Source organism: Haemaphysalis longicornis, unplaced genomic scaffold (assembly GCF_048455015.1).
Source record: "Haemaphysalis longicornis isolate Haplotype H1 unplaced genomic scaffold, Haemaphysalis longicornis Haplotype H1 scaffold_26, whole genome shotgun sequence".
NCBI lineage: Eukaryota > Metazoa > Arthropoda > Arachnida > Ixodida > Ixodidae > Haemaphysalis > Haemaphysalis longicornis.
Genome location: NW_027526319.1, coordinates 1,230,722 through 1,256,854, shown reverse-complemented (window position 1 = coordinate 1,256,854; position 26,133 = coordinate 1,230,722). Strand labels below are relative to the sequence as shown.

At 47.5% G+C, this 26,133-nt stretch overlaps 1 protein-coding gene and 1 long non-coding RNA gene across 2 annotated transcripts; both read right to left on the bottom strand.

The window, feature by feature from the left end:
- Positions 1–7,752: 7,752 nt before the first annotated feature.
- LOC144172824 (exonuclease GOR-like) lies at positions 7,753–8,970 on the bottom strand. Its single transcript, XM_077701451.1, has one exon. It carries the CDS (start codon positions 8,968–8,970, stop codon positions 7,753–7,755), a length of 1,218 nt encoding a protein of 405 aa, XP_077557577.1.
- A 6,447-nt stretch (positions 8,971–15,417) lies between these two features.
- Positions 15,418–24,133, bottom strand: LOC144172749 (uncharacterized). Its single transcript, XR_013323091.1, has 2 exons — positions 23,945–24,133; positions 15,418–15,728 (listed from the first exon to the last, which is right to left on the bottom strand). It is a non-coding gene; the product is annotated as an uncharacterized LOC144172749 (long non-coding RNA).
- Between the last annotated feature and the right edge of the window lie 2,000 nt (positions 24,134–26,133).

Sequence of the window (26,133 nt, the reverse complement as noted above, 5' to 3'; positions counted from 1 at the left end):
TATGTTAAATGGGGTTGACACGGATTCAAGGGAAAAATAGGCATTTTGCCTAAAGTTCCGGTCTCTACTCATTAGTCAAGGTCGAAATCAATTAGCACATTAATAAATACCACAGTCAGTATTCTGGTTATTTGTATCTTGAATTGATGATGATGATGATGATTAGTGTTTAATGACGCAAGGCCAACGAGGGCAAAGAGCGCCAAAGAAGAGGTTATTTAATAAAGAGAAGTGATTACCACACAAGGGTAGGTATAACAACGTGTAAGCCGAACATAGTAAAATCAATTAAAGATAATGGTGATGGCTGGTGTATAGGGCCAGATTTGATTATGCGTGATAGGAAATGAGGTTTAAAAACTTGACGTCTGACAGATACTCAAACACACGTTTCACGGAAACCATTGCATCGTCACCAAGAAACATTGATGGATGTAGGGGAATATGTTGTCTGTAGAGTTCTCTGAAGTGTTTGTGACGTGTTGTGTGAAGTGCCTTGCATGTGATTAGCATGTGCACTACAGATAGGGCCTCTCCGCACCTGCTGCAATGGGGTCTAGAAGATCCCGTCAGCAGATACGAGTGCGTTGCATGGGTGTGCCCTATCCGTAGCCTACCCAAGGCGACTTCCATGTGTCTGTTATGTGAGTCAGATATGTACCGTCCCAAATGTGGCTTTATTACATGTAGTTTGTTGTCTGTCTGTTCATTCCAGTGTGTTTGCCATGTTCTGCGCAAGTGTTGTCTTATTTGTGGCTTGAGGTCTGTGTAAGGTAGTGTTGTTATGCCTACTGTGTTTCGGAGTGCAGCATTGGCGGCCATTTCATCCGCCAGTTCCTTTCCGCCGATGCTAGAGTGGCCTGGCACCCAACACACAGTCACCTCAAGGTTTCAAGAATATGCCAGCACAATTGATTTCAAGACAATGTTAACTACATGGTTTTTCGAGGACTCTCCGGATGACAATGTACGGACGACACTCAGCGAATCTGTATAGATGATGGATTTAGAAATATGATGTTCAACTATGTGACTTACAACAATAAAAATGCCATATGCTTCTGCCGTAAAAATACTTGTCTTTACATTCATTGTTCCTAATGCTTCAAAATTCGGCCCATGCGCCGCACAAGGCACTGCTGTGAACGCTTTCGATGCATCGCTGAAAAACTCTGCAGCCTTGTATTTATCCTGCACATACATGAAATGCTGCAAAATCCCACTTTTTGGTGTCCTGTTCTTATTGTATTTTAAGAAAGACAAGTCACATGCAACAGGAAGAAGATGCCATGGTGCTACAAGATCGGTGATAGATGACTTGAATGTGTCTATAAATGAGACCTCATGAATAGTGACCTCGTCCCTTACTCTGAGCGAGAAGGAAACAGGAATGGATGGGCGATTTAAAAAGAGCTTTGATGTGGATGTATCATTAAAAACCGGTTTAAAAGGATGGTTGTCCATTGATGAAATTTTAGAGGCATATAACAAGTCAACATAGGTTCGCTGGTGTGATAAGCACCATTTGTCACACTCTGCGTAAAGACTCTGTACAGGGCTCGTACGGAATGCGCCACAAGAGAGGCGAAGCCTCAATTGAAGCACTGGGTCGAGCATTTTAAGTGCTGTTTTAGTGGCTGACCCATACACAACACTCCCATAGTCCAATCTAGACCCCACTAGGCATGTGAAAATACGTAACAGGAGTTGCTTATCCGTTCCATACGACTGGTGGGACAAGATTTTAAGAATGTTGAGAGCCTTTAGACATTTATGTTTCAATTGTTTAATCTGAGGGATGAACGTAAGCCTCTCATCCAACACCACACCTAAAAACTTGTGTTCCTTCCTCACAGGAATTGATACGCCATTAAGGATAATGTCTGGGTCCGGATGGATCCCACGCCTCCTGGAGAAGACAACACAGGTGCTTTTTTCTGGGTTAAGTTTAAAACCGTTCTTGTCTGCCCAGGTGGCAAGTTTTTTGACACCGAGCTGGACTTGACGCTCACAGATGGACATATTACATGATTTAAAAGATACCTGAATGTCGTCTACATACATTGAATAAGAAATTGTAGGTGGCAATACCTTCCCAAGGGAGTTCATCTTAACTATGAACAGAGTGCAGCGTAGCACTCCACCTTGCGGAACGCCGTTTTCTTGCACATGAACTCTTGAGATTACGCTACCTACTCTCACGCGAAACGTTCTTTCGGACAAATAACTAGCAAGGGTGTTGAGCATATGGCCCGAAACACCGAAAGACTTTAGGTCACTGAGGATCCCGTAACGCCAAGCGGTGTCATAGGCCTTCTCAAGGTCAAAAAACACCGTTGTGCAAAACTATTTGTGAATGAAAGCGTCCTTTATATAGGACTCGAGCGCGACGAGTTGGTCGTTGGTGGACCGCCCCGCCCTGAAGCCTGCCTGGCAGCTCTCGAGAAGACCATTGTACTCAAGAAAGTACACGAGTCTCCTGTTTATCATCTTCTCGAGGAGCTTGCACAGGCAGCTTGTGAGGGCGATGGGCCTATAGCTAGCGGGAGAGGAAGGGTCCTTTCCTTCCTTCAGGAAAGCCACTAGTATGGCCTCCCTCCAAGAGCGAGGAATGTGCCCCGAAAGCCATATGTTGTTGTATAGGTGTAGGAGTGTTTCAAGAGTGTCTGGGTGTAGGCGTTGTATCATGGTGTATGTGATTTTGTCTGCACCTGGAGCTGAAGGCTTACATGGGCTCAGAGCAACCTTCAGCTCATGAATTGAGAAAGGAGAATTGTAAGAAGTGTGCGACTTGTTATCACGCAGGGACTTCTTTTCTACAGATGTTTTGTGTTTCATGAAAGCGTTTGTGTAGTGTGCTGAACTGGACACGTGTTCGAAGTGTTGTGCAAGTGTGTTAGCCTGGTCTTCCAGTGTGTTGTACTAACCAGGGGCAGGCTGTGTGTCTGTTGTCCTTTTAGTTTTCGTATTCGTGTCCAGACTTTGTGTGTGTCAGTGTATGAGTAGATGGAAGTGAGGAAGGTGCGCCAACTCTCCCTTTTCGCCTCACAACGCACTCGCTTCCCAAAAGCCTTTGCCCGTTTAAAAGAAATGAGGTTATCTGACGTGGGGTACCGGCGAAGGACACCCCACGCCTTGTTCTGGGCCTCTCGCGCCCGCCTGCAGTCCTCGTTCCACCAGGGCCTCCTTGGGGTGCGGGACCCACTGGAGGCCTGGGGAATGGACTTTTCGGCGGCGTCGAGGATGTGCGCCGTGACGAGTTGGGCGGCTTCCTCCACGTGTAGGTGTTTTATGGATGTGTGGTGTAGTTGAGATGTTTGTGTGAATGTGCTCCAGTTTGCTTTTGATTCATTAAACCTTTTATGGAAAGATGGACTGCTCGGGCCTATACCTATATACGTTAACGAAGTGGGGAAATGGTCACTACCATATGGGTCCGTGCCCACACCCCACTCAAGACATGGAAAGAGAACTGCGGAACCAATAGCCAAGTCAAGATGCGAGTATGTATTGTGTCCTAAGTTATGGTATGTAGGCTGTTTTTTGTTGAAAAGGCATGCTCCGGAGGATGTAAGAAACTTCTCTATCAGGCGACCTCGGGCATCCGTTCTGGAGGAGCCCCAAAGAGAGTTGTGCGCATTATGGTCGCCTGTTATGGTTCGGGCAGCTGGTCAACCAGCGCCTCGAAATCAGAGCTCAGAAGTGCAAAATCAGGAGAGATGTAAATGGAGCATACCGTTATCAACCTGTTAAATATTATCGTACGGATTGCTACAGCCTCGAGGACAGTGTTCAGAGTGACAGGGTGGCAGGCTAAGGATTTCCGGGCGACAATTGCCACACCTCCTGAAGAGTGTGTGGAGCCAACCCTGTCCTTTCTGAATACCATGTAACTATTTAAGAAATTTGTTTAGAATTGAGGTGGGTTTCCTGGAGACACATGATACTTGGCTGAATGGCATGCAGAATCTCGTACACATCGTCAAGATTTTTAAGGAGGCCTCTGCAGTTCCATTGGATGATGTTTTCTGTTCCCATTATTTAAATTTAAGAATAACTGGAGTGTGTGTGTGTTTGTTCATGTGTCGTCTTTCGGGGCTGTTATTCTAGTATTTTTAGGCTTTTCTGTCGGCTTGGAAATCGGAGGCCGCTCCTTGCGCTGCGTTGCAGGCAGGAACGGCGTGACATCCATCTCCTCGTCGGATGCCAGAAGGGTGCCCGGCGGACCAGGCCCCCCGGACTTGCCCCCTTTCGGGAGCCCTTCGTTTGAGTCGCCACCGCCGAGGGCGTCCGGGGCACCAGAGGTGGCACGGGAGGTGCGGTGGCGGTGGGAGCCGATGCGGAGCCCCCGGTGTCCATCCGGTCGGCACCCTCCAAAGGACTGGAGGACGGGGAGGCAGGGGCGGGAGCGGCACCGGTCCCTACAGAAGAGGTTGTCACCACAACCGCTGCTGCCTCAGCAAGCGGCGCGGCAACGGATTGGGCTGCCTGAGGCACCCCAGGGGGGGGGGGGGAGGGACCAGGTCAGACTCGCTGAACTGGGTCCCTGTGGACACCAGACACCGCTCCGCCCCCCGGCGAGCTGCGTCGGCGTACCTCCCCAGAGGGAAAGAGGCGAACCTCTTTCTCGCCTCTGGAAAGGTGATGTTCTCAGTGACCTTTACATTTATGATTGGCTTTCTTGCTTAAATTTCTCACAAGTGCGGGACCACGCTGCGTGGGGCCCCTGGCAGTTGGCACAGGTGAAACTCTGGGTGTTGCAGTTTCCGGACGGGTGGTCATGTTGGCCGCATTTTGCACAGGTAAGGCGGCCGCGGCAGGAGTTGGTGCCATGCCCAGACCGTTGGCACTTAAAACAGCGCCGCGGGTTAGGGATGTAAGGCTGGACCGGACATCGAACAAAACCTGCATTGATGTATTCTGGAAGGCTCGACCTGTCAAAAGTTAAGATAAGATGCTTTGTAGGTATTTGTTTGTCCTCTCTACGTATGTTTATGCGCCTGACCCCTGTTACGCCCTGAACTCGAAGGCCCTCCAGCAGGTCGGGTTCAGTTTCGTTCAATAGATCGGGATCGGAGATCACGCCATGGGAGCTGTTTAAGCTGCGGTGGGGCGTGACCCTGATGTCAAGATCACCGATTCGGGTCTGGCTCAAGAGTTTTTCTGCCTGCTGCTGCTTGGTGACTTCGAACCAGCAATTGCCCAGTTCTTTGTTTCTTGGCGTTGTACGCCTCACCAATTATACTCGTCAGGAACTTCGATACCAAGAAGACAGACAATGAAGCGACAGATGTTTCTGTGTCAGTTGACTCAACTACAAGAAAACGGGAATAGTTGTTTACAGTTCTCGGAAAGACAGTTGTTGAAGGAGGTGGAAACGAAACTTCGGTGCGGCCCCTTTTCGGGGGCCGATCACGTCTGGGGGGGGGGGTTGAAAATGCCATATAGCATAGTATAAAAGCAGGGAGACGGGGGTACTTTTTTCTTTGACCTTACCCTGGTAGTCAAAGAGGTCCCGGAGCTCCCTGCCTGGTAGACAGGCAGGGAGCCCATCGGCCGGAGCTTGACCAAGGCTCCGACGGCCACCGTTTACGGCTTCTACCCTTCACCTTTAAACACCTCGCCACGGTTGGACACGGCTTATGTGTGGGAGCTCGGGGTCCGCGGTGTCGCTGCTCACCTTCACCATGAATACTCAAGGTGCCCCGTGCGGGGGTATCTTGAATTACATCATGTGACCGACCAACTTATTAGGAGGAGTGTGGACATATGCAATGCGTTGGGTTCTTTAGAATGAACTGCCTTCTTGTGTTGTTGCTGGGCCAAAACACTAATTACTATGTTTTTGCTGGGAGTTAAAACAAAATGCGGGACGTTATTTTTATTCTCGTTATTGCTGATTTGCTAATAGTCAAGTATTATTTATTCCGCTAGAAAATATTTTTAAAACTGTGCGTTGTGCGAAACTGCGCAAGTTACAAATTCAAGGGGGCTTCATGGCGCCGAAGTTCGGCGGAATTTTTCACCCTATTTCGCGGAAACAGCCGCTATTCGCAAGCTGTTACGTAACATTACGTCACTTTTACGCAAGCGTAAGTTAGCAACGTGCGACGTATAGGTGACCGCCAACGGTTTATATTACGTAACGTCTCCCCAGCAAATCGCAGAGAGGGCATGACGTACAAGCCAGATATCTGTTGAATAGCGAACACGGGCCTACGTTGTCATGTCTGCTGCATTTCGTCTGGTTTTTCAATGCCGGCCAAGATTTATGCTCTTTCAGTAGAAAGAAATGAGGAAAACTCTAAAACTGGTGTCAGTAAACGCCCCGAAGCGTCAGAATAACGATAGCGCACGCAGCCATTTTGCCAACCTGAAACACGTGACCAAAACTGGGAGCCAATGATACCAAGCTTCTGGCGAATTCACGAGTTCACTGGGACTTCAGGAATGTGAGAATAGGGCCCCCGAACTAGCAATGAGCCCACTGTGGCGTATTTTCTTGTCCTCCTATTTGAGTTTAAATAAATCCAAAGTTGTTTGGAGCGATTAGAAAAATAAAGTGCTGACGCGGTGAACGCGCTTATTCCCTTTTACATATCCAATAACGACCCCACAACTTTTCCTATGCATTGGATAAGAACGACCGGCTTTGGCGTAAGCGCTCTAACAACCATCAGGATCACAACAAGCGAGTTTGGTTAGTATTTGTTTGAGCCGCTGCGAAAGGCATTTCCCGCAAGGTGACGTCAACCCGTTTTTGTCCAAGGCGCGTTTGGCCTCTGCGGCCGCTTGCATAGAGTTTCGTACTAATATATACTAGAGGGAAATCTGTCGCTGCAGTCGTGGGCCGCCGTGGGCGGCGCGATTGCCGCTAGCGACGTTCCTCGCATACTTGGCTTAGCTAGCCATACGGCTTCTTTTTTGTCTTGAAGCCAAAATCAGCAAAATAGAGTAACATTTTTTTAGTTCATGGTGTAAGAAGCTTCTACATAATCACTGTCAAATTAATCTTTTTGGAGGTTCAATCTTAAAAAAAATGTTGATGAACCTTCTACTGTAGTATTGTTGCTTTTTTGCAGCCAGAGCAGACTTTTCAGCCTGTACATGAATGAGCCATGCCAAGGACAAGTGGAACTTGCCTGCCGGGTATATGACGGAACGCTCGCCGAAGCACGACTCCCCTAGACAGTGGCGCCAGATTTTCCTCTAGTATATGATAGTATGAAAATCTATGCCCGCTTGAACGTGCTGCGTACCGATGGCGTCACGGTGCTCCCAGTGCGCAGCCGCGTTCCCCGGCTCCGCCCATGACAACAAATCCAGTGGGTTTGGGACTCCCGTGCTTGCGCACTAAACGAGAGACAGCATTTAGTAGACATCTCTCAGCATAATAAGTCATGACAGACCGACTGACGACGGGCACGTGATCGCACTCAAAACTCCGCAAGGAGTGAATGACACGCTGTTTAATAGGACCGGTTTGGTTACACGTAGGAGGCATTCTTGGACCACCCCTAGTTGCCACAGAAGCAAAACACGGTCCAGTTATAATAAAATAGGAAGAAATTCATGGTCCAGTTATCCTAACCGGCAATCCTAACCGGCGACTTGCAGCGACATCCTCGGTAGAACCAATGGCGATGCCAGCAGGTGTGCGAGGAGCCACGTACCCGTCCGTGTCCACTACAGTCACATTTGGCGGTGGGAGCATGCAAATTCGCCTGGTTCCTTCAGTCCACCCGGCGACTCTTAGCCCTCGTACCACCACTCGCCCAGCCGCAACAGAAAGAGCGTCCCCGTCGCCACCTCACTCGGACGGCTGCCTCTGCCGTCCCCGGCCCACCGGCTGAGTATGTCACGCAGCTCCTGACCATGCGCCGCTTTCCAGAGCATCAGCTCCATGCAGGCCTTAGCATCCTCGGCGCGGTCGTGGCCCAGAGGTTCATTCGGAACCGCGCGGTTCAGGTAACCGCCGACGAGCAACCGCAGCGACAGTAGATAGGGCAGCCCCCGGTGGTGAGGGAACACCACGGCCATGTCCACGCTGTCGTGGACCCGCATGAGCACGCGCAGGTCGTCCTCCAGCCCATGGCCAACTAACACCGTGAGTCGGGTAAAGAGTCGAAGGAGTGCCGCCTGTACGCCTTGAAGCGTAGTGTGCACGTTGCGTAGGGGCGCTGTGGAAACGCCGCTAAAAGCCGTGTTGTTGTCGAGAACTGGGCTTCCGGGCCTCATGTACGAGTCGTACACAGTTGTGTCAATGCAGTCCACGACGCTCACCCTTGCAACCTCGAAGCCGTGGATGGTGAAGGACATTTCGCAGTGCAATGCGAACACTTCTCGGGCGCCGCCGTGTCGCCGGCTTGGGCAAACGAAGGCCAACGCCACTGCGTCCCACTTGTCTCGAGCCCCGAGTGGACAGGCGTGGTAGTAGGAACTGTTGCATCCGGGATGGTCGGCCGATGCCTCACAGCAGCTGAACCCGATTGGGCTGCACCATCCGGTGTGGAAGGAGCAGGCGCTTTTGGCATAGTACGCGACGGTGTGCGTGGTCCCGAAGGACGCACGCCAGGTGCTGCACGTCTTGCGGCTTGAGTACGCCTTTTCGCCCCTCTCCATAAATAAGACGCGGTAGAGCTTTTCAGGGCATAGCCGGGGGTAGCCACAGCGATCCAGTTCTTGAGGGTAGAGCACGTAGTGGAGTAGCTGGTCGTAGAGGTCATGGGTGCGACGCCGGAAGGGCGAGGTGTCTGCGAGTTGGTCCGCACTGCGCCGTGTAGCCGAGCAGATGGCGTCAGTCGGAGGCTTCTGCAAGTCATCCTCGGTGCTGGAAACATACAGCAGAAATAGACCATCACCCGCAGCCAGTGGGTACTTTCTGTTGCAATGAACGTCCACGTCACGAGCATTGGCCCCCTCTCCTTGCCGGGTGGCGGTCTTCTGTGAGGACGGGTGCTGTCGCTTCATGTCGCGTTCTTCCTGCCTGTCTTGTTGTTGTTGTTGTTGTTGGTCCTTTGTATATTGGCGCATACCCAATCAGGGGATCGGCCAAACATCAGTGGTTAATTCGAATGTGATTCAAAGAAAATTAGAAAATTAGAATGATTCAAAGAAAATTATAAAAATTTGGAAGCTTTTCTTTTTCTTGTGTTGGAGGAATTGAGTTTGGAATTTGGTTAATATTGAAACAAAAAAGGAAATAAGTAAATAAATAATTAAATAAAGAAAAATAAATTTCGGACTCTTTTTCTTCTTCTTTGCCTGTCTCTGACCGTTTATACTTGGCATCGTCTTCTTTCTTGTGAGGCACGAACAAAAATAAGGGGAGCATAGCGCTGAGGAGCGCAGAAAGAATGACCACTGACACACTTCCACTCAAGAACCCGAGTTCCCCAGCCATGCTCCAGTTCCTCTGAGCAACCAACAACGTTACTCTTCCTAACCGGCACAAAACAGCCAATTGATGGGGATGATGATTCTTGTGCCGGTTATATGCCTTTTCAACACGAGGTTGAAATTTTTCTAGCCTAGCCTTTGCGCAAGCACCTAGCATGTCTGCTACTTCCCTTTCAACACTAGCTACATCCTTTGACCAACGGCTTAAAGAACTCGCCGTTCGACTTCCGTTGGTTTGAGAGAGTCTTTGGTTAGAATAGTACCAGCCTGGGTTCGAACCTAATCGATCTTATATCTCTTCTAACTCGCGTTATACTTAGTTAAAAATGTTCAGATTGACTGTTCACAATTTTTTAGTAAATAACGGTGGTTCGATTTCTTTCAGGGTGCTTTAAGGAGCAGGGTGCATACTACTATCGAAATAAATTGAAGCTTTGTACAGTGCAGGAAGTGGCATTTCTGTGCTGCTGGGGAAATGGAATTACATGAATCAAGCTTGGTTTATTTTTGTTAAAGGAGCCATGAAGACAACACACAAGTTTGTGTTATTCGAAATATTTGGTGTTGTATAGTGCCCCCAGTGCTTGTCCGAATGCAAACGATGCTTTGTTCACCGGAAAATTAATTAATTTAGGTTAGAATTTTGATTTTCCCGCTAAATAGTGCGTTTAGTGGTATGCAATGACATCACAGGGCATCGTTTACCGTTAGTGAACCTAGATGGCGCCGCCATACCGCGGCAAGCCGTTTTCTGCCTTTGGTTTGTGAACGTATTTGTACCTGGCTTGTTTTGTTCATGAAGACAATTGTTACGTGAAACATGGTGCTCGCTCGACAAATACGGTCACGTAAAACATCATCGCTTGCGTCAATCGGCCAGTGTCGTCTGAAACAACCCCAAAGCCTCGCAGTCCTGTGCAGCTAAACCAAGCATAGTGCGCGCAGTACAGACAGCAGTACGCATCGGTACTTGTATGTGTACGTGTGCTGTCATAACTTCCAATGTTTGTCTCACCATTCTTAGGGCTCTAAAAAGAATGTGCGCTACATTTAGGCGCAAATAGCTCATTCAGCAAGCTTATAAGCCCTGCAAGATTTGCGTTTGCTTTCGCCACCCTCCGCCAATCGCAGAGCTGTCTGGTATGACATCATATGTTTTTTTGCGGGAAATGAGCTAGTGGGTCGCATGACCATTCCCTTTTTCCCTAATTATGTAGCTTATTTGAGCGAAGTTTACGTTAAAAGTGGTGTCAGTATGATCCTAACGAGGCAATCTTTTCAAGGAATTACACTGGTGTTTTCTCTTCATAGCTTCAAGGGGATAGGAGCAAGCAACGGCTTCATGAATTACATAGGGTTAGATGAAAGACTACGGTGTCCACAAAAAGACTGAAGTGTGTCTGTGTGCTTGCTCCTATCCCCTCCTTTTCTGATCCCGTGAACACCTCTCCCACGGTGCCAAGTAGCTATCCTGGCTCTAAGCCTGGATAACATATCGGCCTTTCTATTCGCTTTTCTCTTTTCTGTCTCTTCCTGTTTTTGTGGACGATTTTAAGTCCGGATGACTGCATTTTAAGTCCGGATAAGCTACAGCCTCAGCTATAGCTTATGGCTTTGCTTATACGTGATGGTGTGCATACTGTGGCGGTGTTCTTTGGACGCCATCTGGGCGAGCGAAACAAAAAAGAAAGGAAAGAACAAAAGGACGGCCGCCAGTCTTACAACTCAAGTTACGCATGTTGTCATCCGACATTTTAAACATGTTCCATTTATCACGTAGCAATAGCTTTAGCCATGACGAACGTTCTGGATTCTGCGTGCAGGAAAAGCTTCTCCCGCACAACTAATGCGTACATGATATTGGGAAAGTGTTCGGCATCTTTCAACAAGCTGCTCGGCCAAAAAAGGTACACTGGAGCCTGCCAGATGCAGCCAGTTTGTAAATACTTTCACTTAACCTGCCCGTGAAGACGAAGCTAGCATGGTGTCAGATGTGAAGATTATGCAAGGTTCTTCAAGTGACGAATGCTAGTTTCATCCATATGCATCAAGTTGACTTAATTCCTCAACAATACTGGCTCTCGACAGTGACATGTCACCCCATCTTGTCCAAGGGTAGCGGACAATCTTCTCAATGCACTTTCCACGCTCAAGGAATATATGTGGGAAAGAATTTTGGGATTGCTTCTTGGGGAGTTTGTGGATAGCCTAGAACTGATAATCGAAAAACCCCAATTTCGTCGCATAATGACTTCATTTGAGCATTATTTGGCTTCCAAGTTTTTCTCTGGTTCGTTCTCTCCATTTTTTCGCCTTTCGCAGGCTGCCTGTTAGCGTAACAAAAAGGAGACTAGGATTTGGAAGAAAGTGAGTGATAGGGTGGGAGTGGAGGCAAAGAAAAGAACAGTGAGGAGTAATAAGAGCAGGAACGGGTGCAGTATATGCAGTGCATTCAGCCGTCACTTACACAAGTCATCAGTCAATAGACTACCTTCAGCCATAGAGTTTCATACTAATATACACTAGAGGGAAATCTGGCGCCACTGTCTAGGGGAGCCGCGCTTCAGCGAGCGTTCCATCGTGTACCGGCCAGGAACGTTCCACTTGTCCTTGGCATGGCTCCTGAACAGGCTAAAAAGTTGCCTCTGGCTACAAAAAGCGACAATATCACTCTAAAAGTTTATTGAAATTTGTTTCGTTATTACAAAATTGAACTTCCGGAAAAATTTGCTACTCAGTAATATTTGAAAGCTTTATGAACGATGCAGAAGAAAAAAAGTTACCTTTCTGGCTTCAAGACGAAAAAGAAGCCATACGGCTAGCTAAGCCAAGTAGGCGAGGAACATCGGTAGCTGCAATGGCGCCACCCAGGGCGGGTTGCGGTTGCAGCGCCAGATTTACCTCTAGTATATACTAGTGTGAAACTCCATGTCTTCAGCGCACACACTGTCAAGAATGGTCTTGATCCCACAGTGAATGAACCGCACCCTACTCAGCTATATAGGTCGGCCAGTAAAGATTGAAAATCGAGAGAAACTCTATGCTCTCAGAAACAGCTAAAGTAAGGGAGCATATGCACAAGGAAATTATAGGGCTGAGCTTTTCGAGCTAAAGAATGTGACAGGACCCGAAGGCAGCGACTTGGCAAGGTTTCAGGTTAGGCGAAGGCAAAATGTGGTCGGCAAAGCGGTTACGAACATTCAGCCCGTGCCCTTGCAGCTACTCTAGAGGGATCTTCAACCGTGAGCCATGAATATATGCTGGCATACTCAAAGCATCTTCCTGTTAGCTTAGGTGTTTCACTATGCTCATTGAACTAGCGTACTTGTGTGATCCTGTGTTGTAGAGTGCTTACAGCTTTGACAGCACAGCTTACGGCTTAGTGTGTGAGTACAGGTGAGATTGACATCCGGATGGGTCAGGCCTAAGTGCGGAGGGGACTTACCCTTTTCTCAGTGGAATAATCGCTTGTGTGTGCAACATAGCAATGATTGTATAACACCTCACGAGACCGTGTTACGACCAGTTGGGACTCGCCGGGAAAATGAGCATAGAGCCACCCGACCACTCGCAACGGGAGAAACTTCACTTTTTTTGCTCTGATTTGCAAAGTTCACGATGATGCAGAGCTGGGTGTGTTCCTGCACTAAGGAAATAGAGGCAGAAAAACGGACCGCGACAGTTCACATGGCTTTTCCATTAGCACCCTGATTTTTTACTTCAAGTGTGCACATGTGTAACAAGGCGAAGAAGAGTAATTACGTCATGCACACCCTGCAGTCCCGGCTGAACGAAATGCACATCTGATTGGCTCACCACTTGCTGATGCGATACGCCGTGGAAACTCCAGATTATTATCAAGATTTACATTCTTTTACCTTCCCGCTGATTTGTTTCAACGATGCCGTTTTTTTATTTATTTGACTATGTAAACGTGGGGCACTTGTATCTCGATGTCGGCAACACATGGCTGCCCGCAATTATCGGTGCCCCTTCAAACGTCTCACTTAGCGGCAGGGCGAGCTGACGTAAGGGGAGATAGTTCTGAGGAATCGGTAGATATGCCATAGCACATCCTGAGCTCGACCACAGTTCATTTTCACATTTACGATGTACTCAACTGTCGATGCGATCCCAAGCCGAATGGGGTTGTACGTCGAACACTACGCCCCGATGGACAAAATCATCTTCGCGTTACTGTATTCGCCACATCACTGGAGGGCACTGGTTAGTGTGGTGAACTGTGGCCCATTGTTACATGTTATTGCAGATGGCAGCGCAACTTGTAGCATAGGGAGCGCAGAAGGGGTGGTGGCAAACGTCGTCATCGATTCCTCGGGAGATGGATCGGTATCGTCGTGTTGTCCCCGTTTCGCCGACAAGGGCTCAGCACGCCGCCTTCAGCCTTGAGCTAGCTAAGCACCGCACGCAACGCGAATCCGAGCGTTAGCAGCTCGACGCTGCACTTACTTGTTTTAAGAACCGGCCCCTCCAACGCACCACGTGTATAGCATCGATGCTGAGAGGAAGAAACTCAGGCGCTAAACAAATGGCGAAGTGACCGTAGCCCAAATGGGCAACGTATTGCATCTTCGCCGAAGCCGGGACGGGACCGGCAGGCAGCAAACGCTGGCTAAGTGCGACACGTGTTTATTCGGTCACACAACGAACAGTTTGACAAAAGGAAGGAAAAGGGTGGCTGCTTACATACAGGCTCGAGCCACTATCACAACAAGGCTTTGACGTCACGTGGAATAGCAGACCGGGGTCACGGCTGATAGCGAAGTGCATCTGCGGCAGCACCACGATGCACAAACACGATAACACAAAACAACGCGTTCGGATTGTTTCAGGAGAAACAACTACAAAAAATGCGTCATTGTCATGTGACTTTTAATTCTGAGGTCACGACGACTATGGTCACGTGACAGAAGCAAGAGTTATTTGGAACGATTTTTAGGAGCGGTGCAGCGAGGTGTTGGGAAATAAAGGTCACCCGTTGACTACCCGGCGCTAAGGTGAATGTTTACGCTACGTAATGTTTGATAAGATAAAGCGTTATGCGAGTGCAGCGAGTGGAGGTGAATGGAAGGTCTAGTACACCAAGACGGTTGGTTTGGGAACTTGGGTAGATTTTTGATAGAGGGGCCGTTTTTTTTGGGCGGCGGGAGGATAAGTTGGGCAGCGTATGTGGTGTAAGGGGTCGTAACGGTTGGATTCAGGTGTAAGAAGTTGCATGTGTTAAAGGAGTATTGACACGAAATTTCAAAGCTTAGATAACTATGTAAAATGCTTCCCTTTTATCAGGAGCTATCTCCCAGCAATGTCAACAGCAACCGTGCGACGTAACATATTATAAATCATTTTTAATCTTCGCCGGCACGAGAAAGCCCAGAGCGGGTCGACATGACATCATCTGCTACTTGCCCCAAACTGCCGACGTCTGGGCTCCCGTGCCGAAGCCGACGCACTGGCTGTAGTTGGCGCGCGCTGCTCCGGCGTGTGTACACGTCATGGTTTTGGGACTGATGTCACGCTGCCCGAGCGCGTGGGGACGGTGAAGACATCGGCCAGTCTGGGCGCGCACGTCCATAGCGGCAGCGGAATGGCAAGAATGGTGACGTCACGTGATACCTCATGTTATGGCGTCCGCTCAGCATTCGTTCTGTCAAAACCGAAACTGACACAAATAAAGGACGTCGTAAATGAATGTTTACACTGCCCTCGACCGTTTAATGTGTCATTCTATGATTAATGGGCTGGTAGGCACGCACAGCAGCGACAAAAACGTAGCACGAAAACTTCGTGTCAGTACCCCTTTAATGGGTGGTAGTGAGACCGACCTGTAAGACTTCCTCGATGTGTGAATCACTGCCTGGGAGTGCCCAGGATATTGGAGTCAGGTAGCAAGATTGAAAATGGAACAATGATAGATGAGGTCTGTCACTACACGGCATATCCTACCACTTCTGAGGCGGGGGCTAAACGTGAGAAAAATAAAAACGAATCATGCGAAGAAAAGTTCTATCGTTTTATTTTTTAGTAAACATATATCAGTAGGTTCGTTTCGACTACTCGAGCCAACATGAGCCCTAGCTGAGCGGTTTATTTCTCAGAATTATAGTAGCCAGTAAACCTACATTTGACGTTTCCTGGTGGGGAGAACCAGTCCCTAGTGCAGAATCCCCACTCATTCCTACAGAACTGAGGCTGACAGACGCACTTCCTACCGCAGTCGTCGGTGCAAAGTACCGCCCAGGGACTTCCACATCTTCTCTCGGAGCAAGTGCTGCTCGCGCACCTCACGAACTGTTCACGCCTTCTGCAGCCTGCAGGCAATTGAAATAAGAAAATTTGAGGCAGTTAGGTAAGATCGAGAGACAAATGCGCCCATGCATGCACTCCGAACAGATGGTTGACCGCCTAAGCTGTAACGTGCGTCCGGGTTTTACCTGTGAGTTACTCCTTATGGCACGTTAAAGCCTTTCTTATTATAAGGTGCGTGTTCGCAATACTTTCTTGCCTTCCTGTTACTGCTCATGACGTGGCTGATATTAAGCTGCCTGACCCTCGAAAGTACGTATGGCGCAGGGCTACTAATTTCGAAAGTAGCGTGCGGCCAGTGTTTGGAACTGGCACGTCAACACTGCTCCTCCCGCACCGCCACAACCCCTGTCCTCCATTGTCACTTAATCTGAGCTTCACGCAGTAGCTCACGCACCCTGTACTCACCCCCCAGTTCCCGTCTAACTCGTGCCCCATTCGGCAGGCTCCAACCTCCTCGCTCCCCTCCCATCACATTCTTCACCGCATCTATCGGCGCCCTGGCCATCCTTCCTGTCCCACCTGTTCTTCATACCCATCCATCTCCCATTCTTATTGGCACTGCACACCGCCATGTCTTGCCCCATCCCTCGCCTCCATCACGTCTAGTGAGCTCTGGCTGTCTCTCCCGTCGCCAGTAAAAAACCAGGCTGCCCAGGAAGCTCTCTATGAACATGTGCAACGGATCGCTACGGGCATTCGGCCGCACTATACGCGAACCCGGTGATTTGAACACTCAAATTAGGACCTGGACTTAGGTCCTGCGGAAAATGAAAGTTTGTTTTCTCTATCTCTCGCTGTTGTTGTTGGTGTTGAACACGTTTATTTCACATTTTCATGCCAATCTAAGGCTGCTGTGAAAAAAAAAGAAAAAAGAGAGGTAAACTTTTTGCCATTTTATCACTGGCTTCGGGCATGACGGGCTGCTGCACGCGTGCTCTAGATGGAGGAACCCGGCCATACTTTCCCCCTTCTAGCTCTTCTCCGACCTGGTGTTTTTCGTGCGTGCTTATCCCGTGGCGCCGCAGGAGTTTTCTGTGTACGCAGGACGCCGTATTTTCCTTTTTACTAGCCTTGTGAAGCTTTTTGCTGAGTGCTCACTACCTGGTAATCACCTACCTGTGGAGTTTTTCTCGTGGTTTGGATCGACACTTACAAGTGCAGGAAGATACTGATCTTAACCGAACTCACGAATGCACAGACTGAATTTAAAGGGTTGCTTTGTGCATGTCTGTATGTCTATTGGCATTACTGTAGACTCCGCTTAGGACGAACTCGGTTAAGACCAACTCTACGGTTAAGACGAACAACAATTTGTGTCTCTTGTAACGGACACAATGCAAAATGCTTCCCCATAAGAGAAATTTCTGATAATACGAACAAATTTTCGCAGTCCCCTTAAGTTCATCTTAACGGGATTCTACTGCACTTTTGTTTAATGTTTGTGTTCATACTTGCGAGCAGACTTTCCAAGTACACTTCCCGAATCAATTTACCGGTCTTCTCCCGCACCACAACATGATGTTACCAGTGGATCTTAGGTAGATCAAATATCCTTCATTTACTTCTATCTCTAACTTCTCGCAGTCAAACTGCGCAAGCACGCCCTTCAGGCATGCTGTACGCCGTATGTATGTGGCTATTTAAACCATGCATTCCATACTACCCGTTGGCGAGGGCAGCGTTGATACTCTGACATAATAAAAAACTTGCATACAGCATGTAACAAAAAAAACCCTGGCAACGATATTTAGCCCCATTTATGCATAACATCAGTTCTGCAAAATTTCCTAACGTTGAAATAATGCCTCAAAGTGCGGTCGGACCACCACGTATCTGCCGTGTCCATAGAGTTCTTTCATGTTAATGTGCGTTATACTGGTGACGGTGGAAGGTAGGGTAAACATACGACTTTGCGTCAGTGGAACGGAAAGTTGAGCTAGTTGGATCTTATAATCAAAGCGCGAACAGACCTTCACAAGAAGTAAACAACACAAGCGCTTGGCATTTTGTATTTGCGTTGGAAAAAAATAAGTATGCCTAATACAAATCTCAGGCATAGATGCCTTTATACGACACAGCAACGATGGTTGTTTTTGAAATAATTTGCCCTCGGGAGTTGTTTCTCCTACTGTCCTCTTTATGTGTTGACTTTCGAACACAATTTACGTCGGAATTTAAAGCTTACACTTACTTTAAAGCGTTCAGGGTACAGCCCTGTACAATATTTTCAATCCTCTGATTTCGATACCTTCGACACAAATGTATGAATTTTTTTTACAGACATACACACACACATACGCACGCACAAGCACGAAGCACGCTCGCACACATACACAAATACACACTGTCTGCGGGTGCGCAATTAAAGGTGTTGGGAACAATACGACATTTCTTGAGGAGCGCACATGGGAAAGAAACACGTCTCGTCTGTCGCTGAGCAGCTCGCCAGGCGTTGCGTGACGAGAAATGGAATAATGTAGACGAAATTTCGCAGGCCTACGCGGGAGAGAGCTCACCGATTTCGGCGTGCCGAGTTATGTGGACGACGTCTGCAATGAATGACCGAGCAGTTGCCACTAGCTGTGCCACGAAGGAGCTCATAGAGGCGGCCAAACTGCCGTATAGGTGCCGCAGTGTCTGTAGAGGGCCTGACGCCGTGTGTCAAGGCGAGTGGCGCGTTAGCATTTACGACAAGCATAGTAATAGCGGCAAATGGGAGTGTACTACCGAATCCAGTAGTAACAGTGAAGCCGGCGTCTTCTTTTATATTCACGTATAGCCGACCACTCTGGTGTTACTCTATCGGTAGAATTGTGTTGGGAGGAGGCGGGTCAAAGTGCCGAAGAAGAAACACATTTATTTGTGAGCACATTTAGCTGCGATGGTGGCCACCGTTCTGGCGGCGACCGTGGCCGCCAGGGCGAACAGTGAAGCTTGAGTCTCCTGGTCGGCGCTGTGCAACGCCTCCTCCCACTGGTCACATGTGGTTATTTTATGTGCGAAGTACCTCAGGACCTCCCAATGTCCGTACGCGTCCGTGCTCATAGCATTTACAATAGCAAAAAAATCACACAGGCACAGGCAACGGCAGGATTCGAGCCTGCGTCTGGCAGACCGGACAGAGTTAGTGTCAGTCGTCTTACCCATTGGGCTACGACCGGGAGTTAGTACCCGACTGTCAAACGTCCTACTCCCTCTCCTGTAGCGGTGCGCAGTACCTTAGGACCTCCCAATGTCCGTCCGAGTCAATCCGTGTGCACACCACCATCAAGCAAAAATCAAGCGAAATTTGATCTGAGCCGTGAGTTGCAGTTTAATTTAGGGAATGATCAAGGTGCAACTCACCGCTCAAATCGAATGACGGTCGGGGCGCAAACCGGATGTCACTCGGGGCGCAACTTGGATGTCATTTCGAGTCCCCGTACTCCGCACCCTCGCCATCATCCACGGAGTGGAGATGTTGACATTTTTTGGATAGGGATCTCTCGGACATCCGACATAATGTGCTGGAGGGTGCCGAGGTACTGGCAGGCAGTACAGTTAGGTGAAGAGTATACGGCTTGGAGAATCAGGGTTAATTTAGCGGTACTGGGATATGTGTTTGTAAAAGATTCCATGTCTGTTCTTAAAGGATGGTGAGTTATGTGTGTGTGCTGGGAGGTAGACACGGCGAGAGAGGCTGTAATGGGTGGTAATTTCGTTGCAAGGGATTATGCGGTATCTAGCAGATCTGACGCAATGGTAGGCGAACAAGCTGGCCCCGTATCCGATGATGGGTTCTCGAGCCATACTCTGCGCAACTTCATTCCCCTCCACGCCACGGTGCTGTGGACCCCAGATGATTTCTACGGGGGACGTTGGGGGTGCTTGTTGGGGAATTTTGAGTGTCTGATGTGATATAAAGCCGGAGGCGAAATTTTGAACTGCCGTTTAAGAACTGGTGATGACTGTGGAGGGGGACGGCTTTTGCTTTAGCGCTAATGCTACTGCCGCCTCTTCCGCAGTGGCTGGGTTGGTGGTGAGGATGGTCCTGAAGTTGCCCTGTACTTGAGGGGAAGGACAATTGATACGATTTAGGAGGCGCCATGACGCTGATATTCCGCTACGTCTATATAGTGGACGCCAGGTTTGTCGCGGGATTGTTTATGTAATGCTTGTGCGCGTTGCGAACGCCTTTTGGTGCGAAATTGGGGGTGCATGTTTTTCGATATAGGCTTGATAATTAGGTTAGAGTAGATGTCGTAAGGGAGTGTGGTTTCGTCTCCTGGGTGTTTAGAGGGAGATGCGTAAACTGTGGAGAATATCAGCGCGGCTGTTAGTTTTTGGGGGCCTGGTTATTTCATTGGCGCAGGGAGCCAACGCCGATCTGCAGGCACAAATAAAGTTTACTCCAATCCAATCCAATCAGTGAGTTCTTCCGCGGTGTTATGCACGCCTAGGGCTTCGAATTTGGCAGTGGGATTACTGAAGGGCAGTAGCAGGCTACTTCATAGGCTTTTATGAGTATGAGGTTGACTCTACATAGCTCTGTTTTAGATAGGTTTACATATAGGAGGGGTAGGTCAGCCTGCTAAGGACAAAGGCTTGAAAGAGCCGCAGGCGTTCAGCTTCTTTCAGGCCTGTGTGTGTATTCGTAACTTGTCAAATTAGAGCTATTGTTTTGTGGCGTGTTGTTCGAGTTGGCGTATGAAGTGGGTATTAGATCTCTTATGTTGGATGGTTAACCCCAAGATGTTGATTATGTTGACCTTCGGGATAGGGTCTTCATGGTGAAAAACAGCGCAAGGAACACAGGGACAAAAAGAACAGTGGACGACGCACAGCGCTGTGCGTCGCCCACTCTTCTTTTTGTCCCGGTGTTCCTTGCGATGTTTTTCACCATGAATCTTAATCTCCTGGAATGAGGAGGCCACCCTAAAGACTCTGTACTAAGAAACAATAAACATGTTTAGTGTCTCTTTCTCTCTCTCTCTCTCTCTCTTAATCTGCACCAGCTAGCCCAACTTGCCATCTTACTTCAGGATAGGGTCTACTCGCGTGTGTATGCGGATATTCGGGGGTGGGGGTGAAGTTCTATGTTTTTGGTGGGAGTACGAGCAGCTGGGATTTTGCTGGCGAACAAGAGAAGCCCTGCTCGACCAGAGGCTTCCATCACTGTTTCTACTCCTCTTTCTAGAGTGCTCTCAATTTCAGCGTCGATGCCATTGTTGATCCAAAGTGCAATGTCGTCGGCGTATTAACAAAGTTTATTATAATATGATTATAGATTTGTTGAAATTTCAGCTTTGTTGCCAAGAATCTGGGTTAACGAGTGGAGTTAGCGACTAGGATAATGAATGAATTCTGGGGAGACGACAGAGCAAAATAATGAATGAATCACCGAAAGTAACATTGACCAAAGAAACAACGCAATGCTTTAACTGTGGCTGGCTTCGAGAACTCCGCGTATACAGCCTGAAGCTTGGCCGGGTCATGAAGAGCAGTGGTCTTTCATAGGGCGTGGCCGAAGATTTTCAGTTGGAGAACAGCAAGTCGACCCTTTTTTGCATTAATCCGCATTCTAGCGACTTGAAGACAAGCCAAAGCTATCAGATGCCGATGGAGGTGCAATAGAAAGTCGTGAGAAAGCACTGGGGTGTCTTATTATAACAGAAACATATTCCTTTGAGACCATGAAGATCGTTGTCCATTATTCGTTTGAACGTTTCAACACAGGCCAAGCTCCAATACGTTGAATTCGTATAAGTCGTCCGGAGTAGCGAAACCTCCCTTTGGGCGATCGGCTTCGGCAATCGACCCTTGCCAGAATCCTGAGATCACGTCCAGGAACGAAAGTTCTGCTCCCTTTACGCAATCCAGGGAGTCATCGATGCACGGTTGCGATATGCATTCTCTACGTATCCCCTTTACACTCGTTCGGTGAAAACACCTAAAAAATTAGCCGCGTATTTGTAAGTTTCGTTGCAAATGCCGACAAAAGAAAATGCAAAAGGACAATGGTCGACTGTCGCCCCTGGCAAGTAAATGCCCCCTTCTATTTCCTGCTCACCTCTCATGGTGTTCCTCTCCCGTCTTGTTCCTCCCAAAATAACACGCTAGAGCTTTTCTCAAATCAATTAAATTTACTGCGTTCTACTGCTCCAAGTCGGGTGCCTCGATGCCAGCGCAGCCGTACGGCGGAGACGCGCGTGAATCGAGGCACCCTACTACGACGTTAATATCACCGCGTTGTGCTACTCCACGAGCGTTCCAAGCACAACGTGGAAACGATATAGTGGAAGCTTTCGTTGCTGTTGCCGTTTGATTTTTTCAAACGCCGCCAGGTAGCGCGGGCCCCAGCAGGCGACGGTTTTCTGCAGATGACGTATTTTATTGGCTATCGCAAAAACCAAGCATCCCTGAACTTTTTAATAAAAGTACACTGCAAATATCACTCAAATATTGAGTTTTCGCCTTATATTTGCGTAATGTCTTGTTCTTGATCAACAATGTTGACAAGTATGAACATTAACACCGGACTTAGACGTTTAGATTTGGCTGTAGGTATATAAGACTATTGCGCAGTTTCTCTTTCACTTTGGCCAGGTGGCTGTATTGAGTCACAGGCAGGTAGACAGACAGACAGACCGAAATTTCTGTGCTTAAGCAGCCCAAGATCTTTAATAACTGGGTGGACCTGTCTTTTTCCCCGACGAGTAGAACCTGCGACGGCCAATCGCTGTTAGGGTCGCATGATGCCACGCTGGAACATATTGTCTATTTGGTCATCTATCACGCCCCTCTCGTTTGAGCCGTCTCAGTAAGGCCGCTGACGCAAATTCACTGTGCGCTGGTGTGTACATAGAGGATGGCCATTGATTTACGGCCAAGCGACGTTTGTGCACAGTCGAATGATGAAATAAACATAAGACATAATTCAAAGGCCATGGGTTGGGATACTTTTAAGTTGCATCATGGTGGTATATACCATGTTTCGGTATAGGTATAAAACAGCGAACTCGCGAGTGGCTTAGGACTTCTGGCAAATGTATGTGGAGGCCCTGTGGAGGCCCAGAGGCCCAGAGGCCCATATATGTGGAGGCCCAGAGGCCCAGAGGCCCATATATGTGGAGGCCCAGAGGCCCTTTCGGCCCTGGAGGTGTCAATTGACGCCACCGCATAATAGACCAAAACTGGTAATTTTGGGGAAATTGTTCTTCAACGATGCCTATTGCGGTAGACATCCCCGTTGTTGCGTTTTAGCGTGAGATGGGCGCTACAAGGAAGAAGAAAATCCGTTGAAGGCAAAAATACGACATTGAGGGTACAAACAACGGATAAACTAATTTTATTGGAAAGCTTAATATAAAAACACCTTAACTATGAATACGAAGTTTACCGAGCCGGCTATACAGAGGCGATGAGGTGCGCCGTAGTCTAGGGCTTTGGATTAATTTTGAGCACCTGGGTTTCTTTAAAGTGCTCCGAAATCTGGAACACACGGGCGTAAATATATAAATACGTGCACTGCGAAGCTGATGTCTTTTTTTGTAGGTTCATACGGTCATATAATTTAGAAAAAACATGCAAAAAAGATGTTTCTGCTCAACATTGGAGTGTTAATGCCAGATGTACAAATTATTTGCCTCATTACTAAGTCACTTAGCTCTTGCTATACCAGCTACACTTTTCTTGGTGGATTTATGGGGCCCTAACACTTAAGAAAACGTAGAACCATTTTACCAGCGAATAAAGGACAGAGACCTAGAAAGATGTAGACGGGACAATGGTTCTATGTCAACACCAAGTAGCCAAATTTTCAGCCTTGACTTAAGGAAACGCTCATAAAACACTGTTTTTCTTAAAATGAGAAACATCGGGGCTGAAATGGTTAACACAATATTCGTAGACTGCTGTACGAACGCTGCAGCGATTACGATTAGTGAAAAGAATAGAAAGATTCATTTGGATTGCAATTTGTGCGATGTCTGATTGGCTGCTACGAAATGTTTGGGTTAGAGAACATGAAAGCTTTAACTGGAATAATGCTTACCCTGTGTCGAATTACAGCTGTCTACTCTCTGGCTCATTCTATATCGAAATGAAAGTAAAGGTTAACACTTCCCAGTCCCCTGTCGCCTTTAGAGATGCTGAAAACATTACTGCGCATCCAAAATTTCTGCAATGCTTCGTCTTTCCTTGTATGACAACGTATTTATAGCAAACCATGGTTACGTACGACGGGTATAGAATCCACCGGAATGGCGACCCCAGTATCCAGAATCAGGTTGCGTTAGCCCATCCTCAGCTCTCATAGAAGCGACTGATTGGCTGTTCAGTAAAAGAAACAGCGAGCACATGACCATTAAAGAAAATATTCTGAAAACCTCCGCACTCAACATGTTGCATGGACACTATGATTTTGTCTGGAGAAAAATAGATAGGCAAGGCTTTTATACTCTTTTAAAAGGGCAGCTTGTCTGTGGCATCCTTGAAAATTTTGCCTATATAATTGAAGGAATTCTTCGTTTGAACAATCGTAGAGGACACGAAAATATTCCTACTTTTGTGTTTCTTTGCGTACTCCTTTAGTGATCATTTTGTCATTTTATCAGTGTTGGGCTGCTTGCTCGCGCGGAACACAATGTTTCGAAAAATTTGGTTTCGAAACTTCAAAAACCTTAGTTTCGAAAAATTTATGCATATATTTATTCATTGATTTACTTTGTTACCTCGCAGTGACGAGCAGCTGTGTCGAAGTTACGTGACATAACCGAGTACCTTGGTTATATGGGCTTATTTTGGACTAGCCGAATCACAGCTGCATCTGCAAAAATAGGACATTCACCTGTCATATTCTTTGAAAAAGTCAATGTTTCGGTTGAAGGAAACTGGCACTGTTTGAAATCGCATTTAAAATACCGAATAAGCAACCACTTCAATATACGCCATCATTCGCAGAAACGGAGTATAAGATTCCATCCTTTATAACACTGACTTCTTTGCATTTGGTCTGTATTTCCGGAACTGCAACTTGAAAAAACAACACTCAGTAACGATGTATGTACACGAGGTTTTGAGAGCTCAATAGGTGAAATAATTTCTGACACGATTTGTAGCCTTGAAATCTTAAATGGTAGGACAACGCGAAACATTATAAACTCGGAAATTTGTAGTACTTTACACTCCTAAATTCAAATTTAATAAATAAGACAGGCAGTTCTGAATTGCAAAATGTGCGAATGTGCGTGCACATTGAGTAGTGACGCTAAGAATTTGGGCTAGGAACTTGGTATTTAAACAGATTAAAAAACTAGAACATCGGAAATTCCTATATTTTACCATAAGCACGCGAAAAAAAATTTTGTACAATGCCGCCCGGTCAAACCTATCGTCAATTGCTTTTTGCAAACTTTTTTTTCCTCAGCTGGAGCTTGTATATGCTGTCCAGTGGACGTAGGTGAGAGGTGACGGAGCTGAAGGATATAGTGCGCCTCGACCAGCTCCTGGGCAGTATTATGAACCGAGAGGCGCTCAACGCTTCTGGCCAATACACACATCGTGTCCTCACATCCAACAAGCAGAAACATCCAATTTCGTGCCGTTACATCCTACGTGTCAGCACATCCATCATGCCATTACATCAAACGAGCAGAAACATCCTATTTTGGCCATTACATCCAACGTGCCATTACATCCAACGCGCCATTACACCTATCGAGCAACTTCGTCCAAAGCTGTGTCATTACATCCAATTTCGGCCAGTACATCCACTGCACCACCACATCCAACGTTTCATACTTCCAGCGCGTGATGCCCTGCTGCCTAACATAACTACATTTCTAGGCTTAATTCAACACAGTCTGGCTGAACTCCGCGAATTTAATGTTTTAGCGCAGCGGGCTCCGTGCGATGCGCTACACCTTCTCTTCCACGTATAAGTGTTGTTTGATGGGAGGAATAATTGCACTCACTAAGTTAATCAGTCCTAATTTAGTGCCGCCGTGAAAATGGCAGGTGGTGCATACGGGTTTTTGAGAGACCCTGGGTTTTTTAATAAGCAAAACATTGAGCTTTGTTTATTAGATCGAGTTACAAAACACTGAGTTTGTAACACTTTATTGCTACTATTCGGACTGATATTTTTTCTAACTGCAGTGTTGAGCCACCTCATTCCCATTTTTAATTTAAGTGTTTACTTTGTTCAACAGCGCGGAAGACCGCTTAGTGCATAACAAATATTTTCCGCAGAAAATCACGCACGTCAAAACAGCGTCCCCGAATATGAGCGACGCTGGATCACGGGTCATTGGTATCTTTGAGGCTCACATTCGGTACTTGTGTAAAAAAGAACTTCGCTACTGAGAAAAAAATAATAGTATCTTTAAATAATTGAATATTTCATTCAAATAACATTTACGAGAAAAG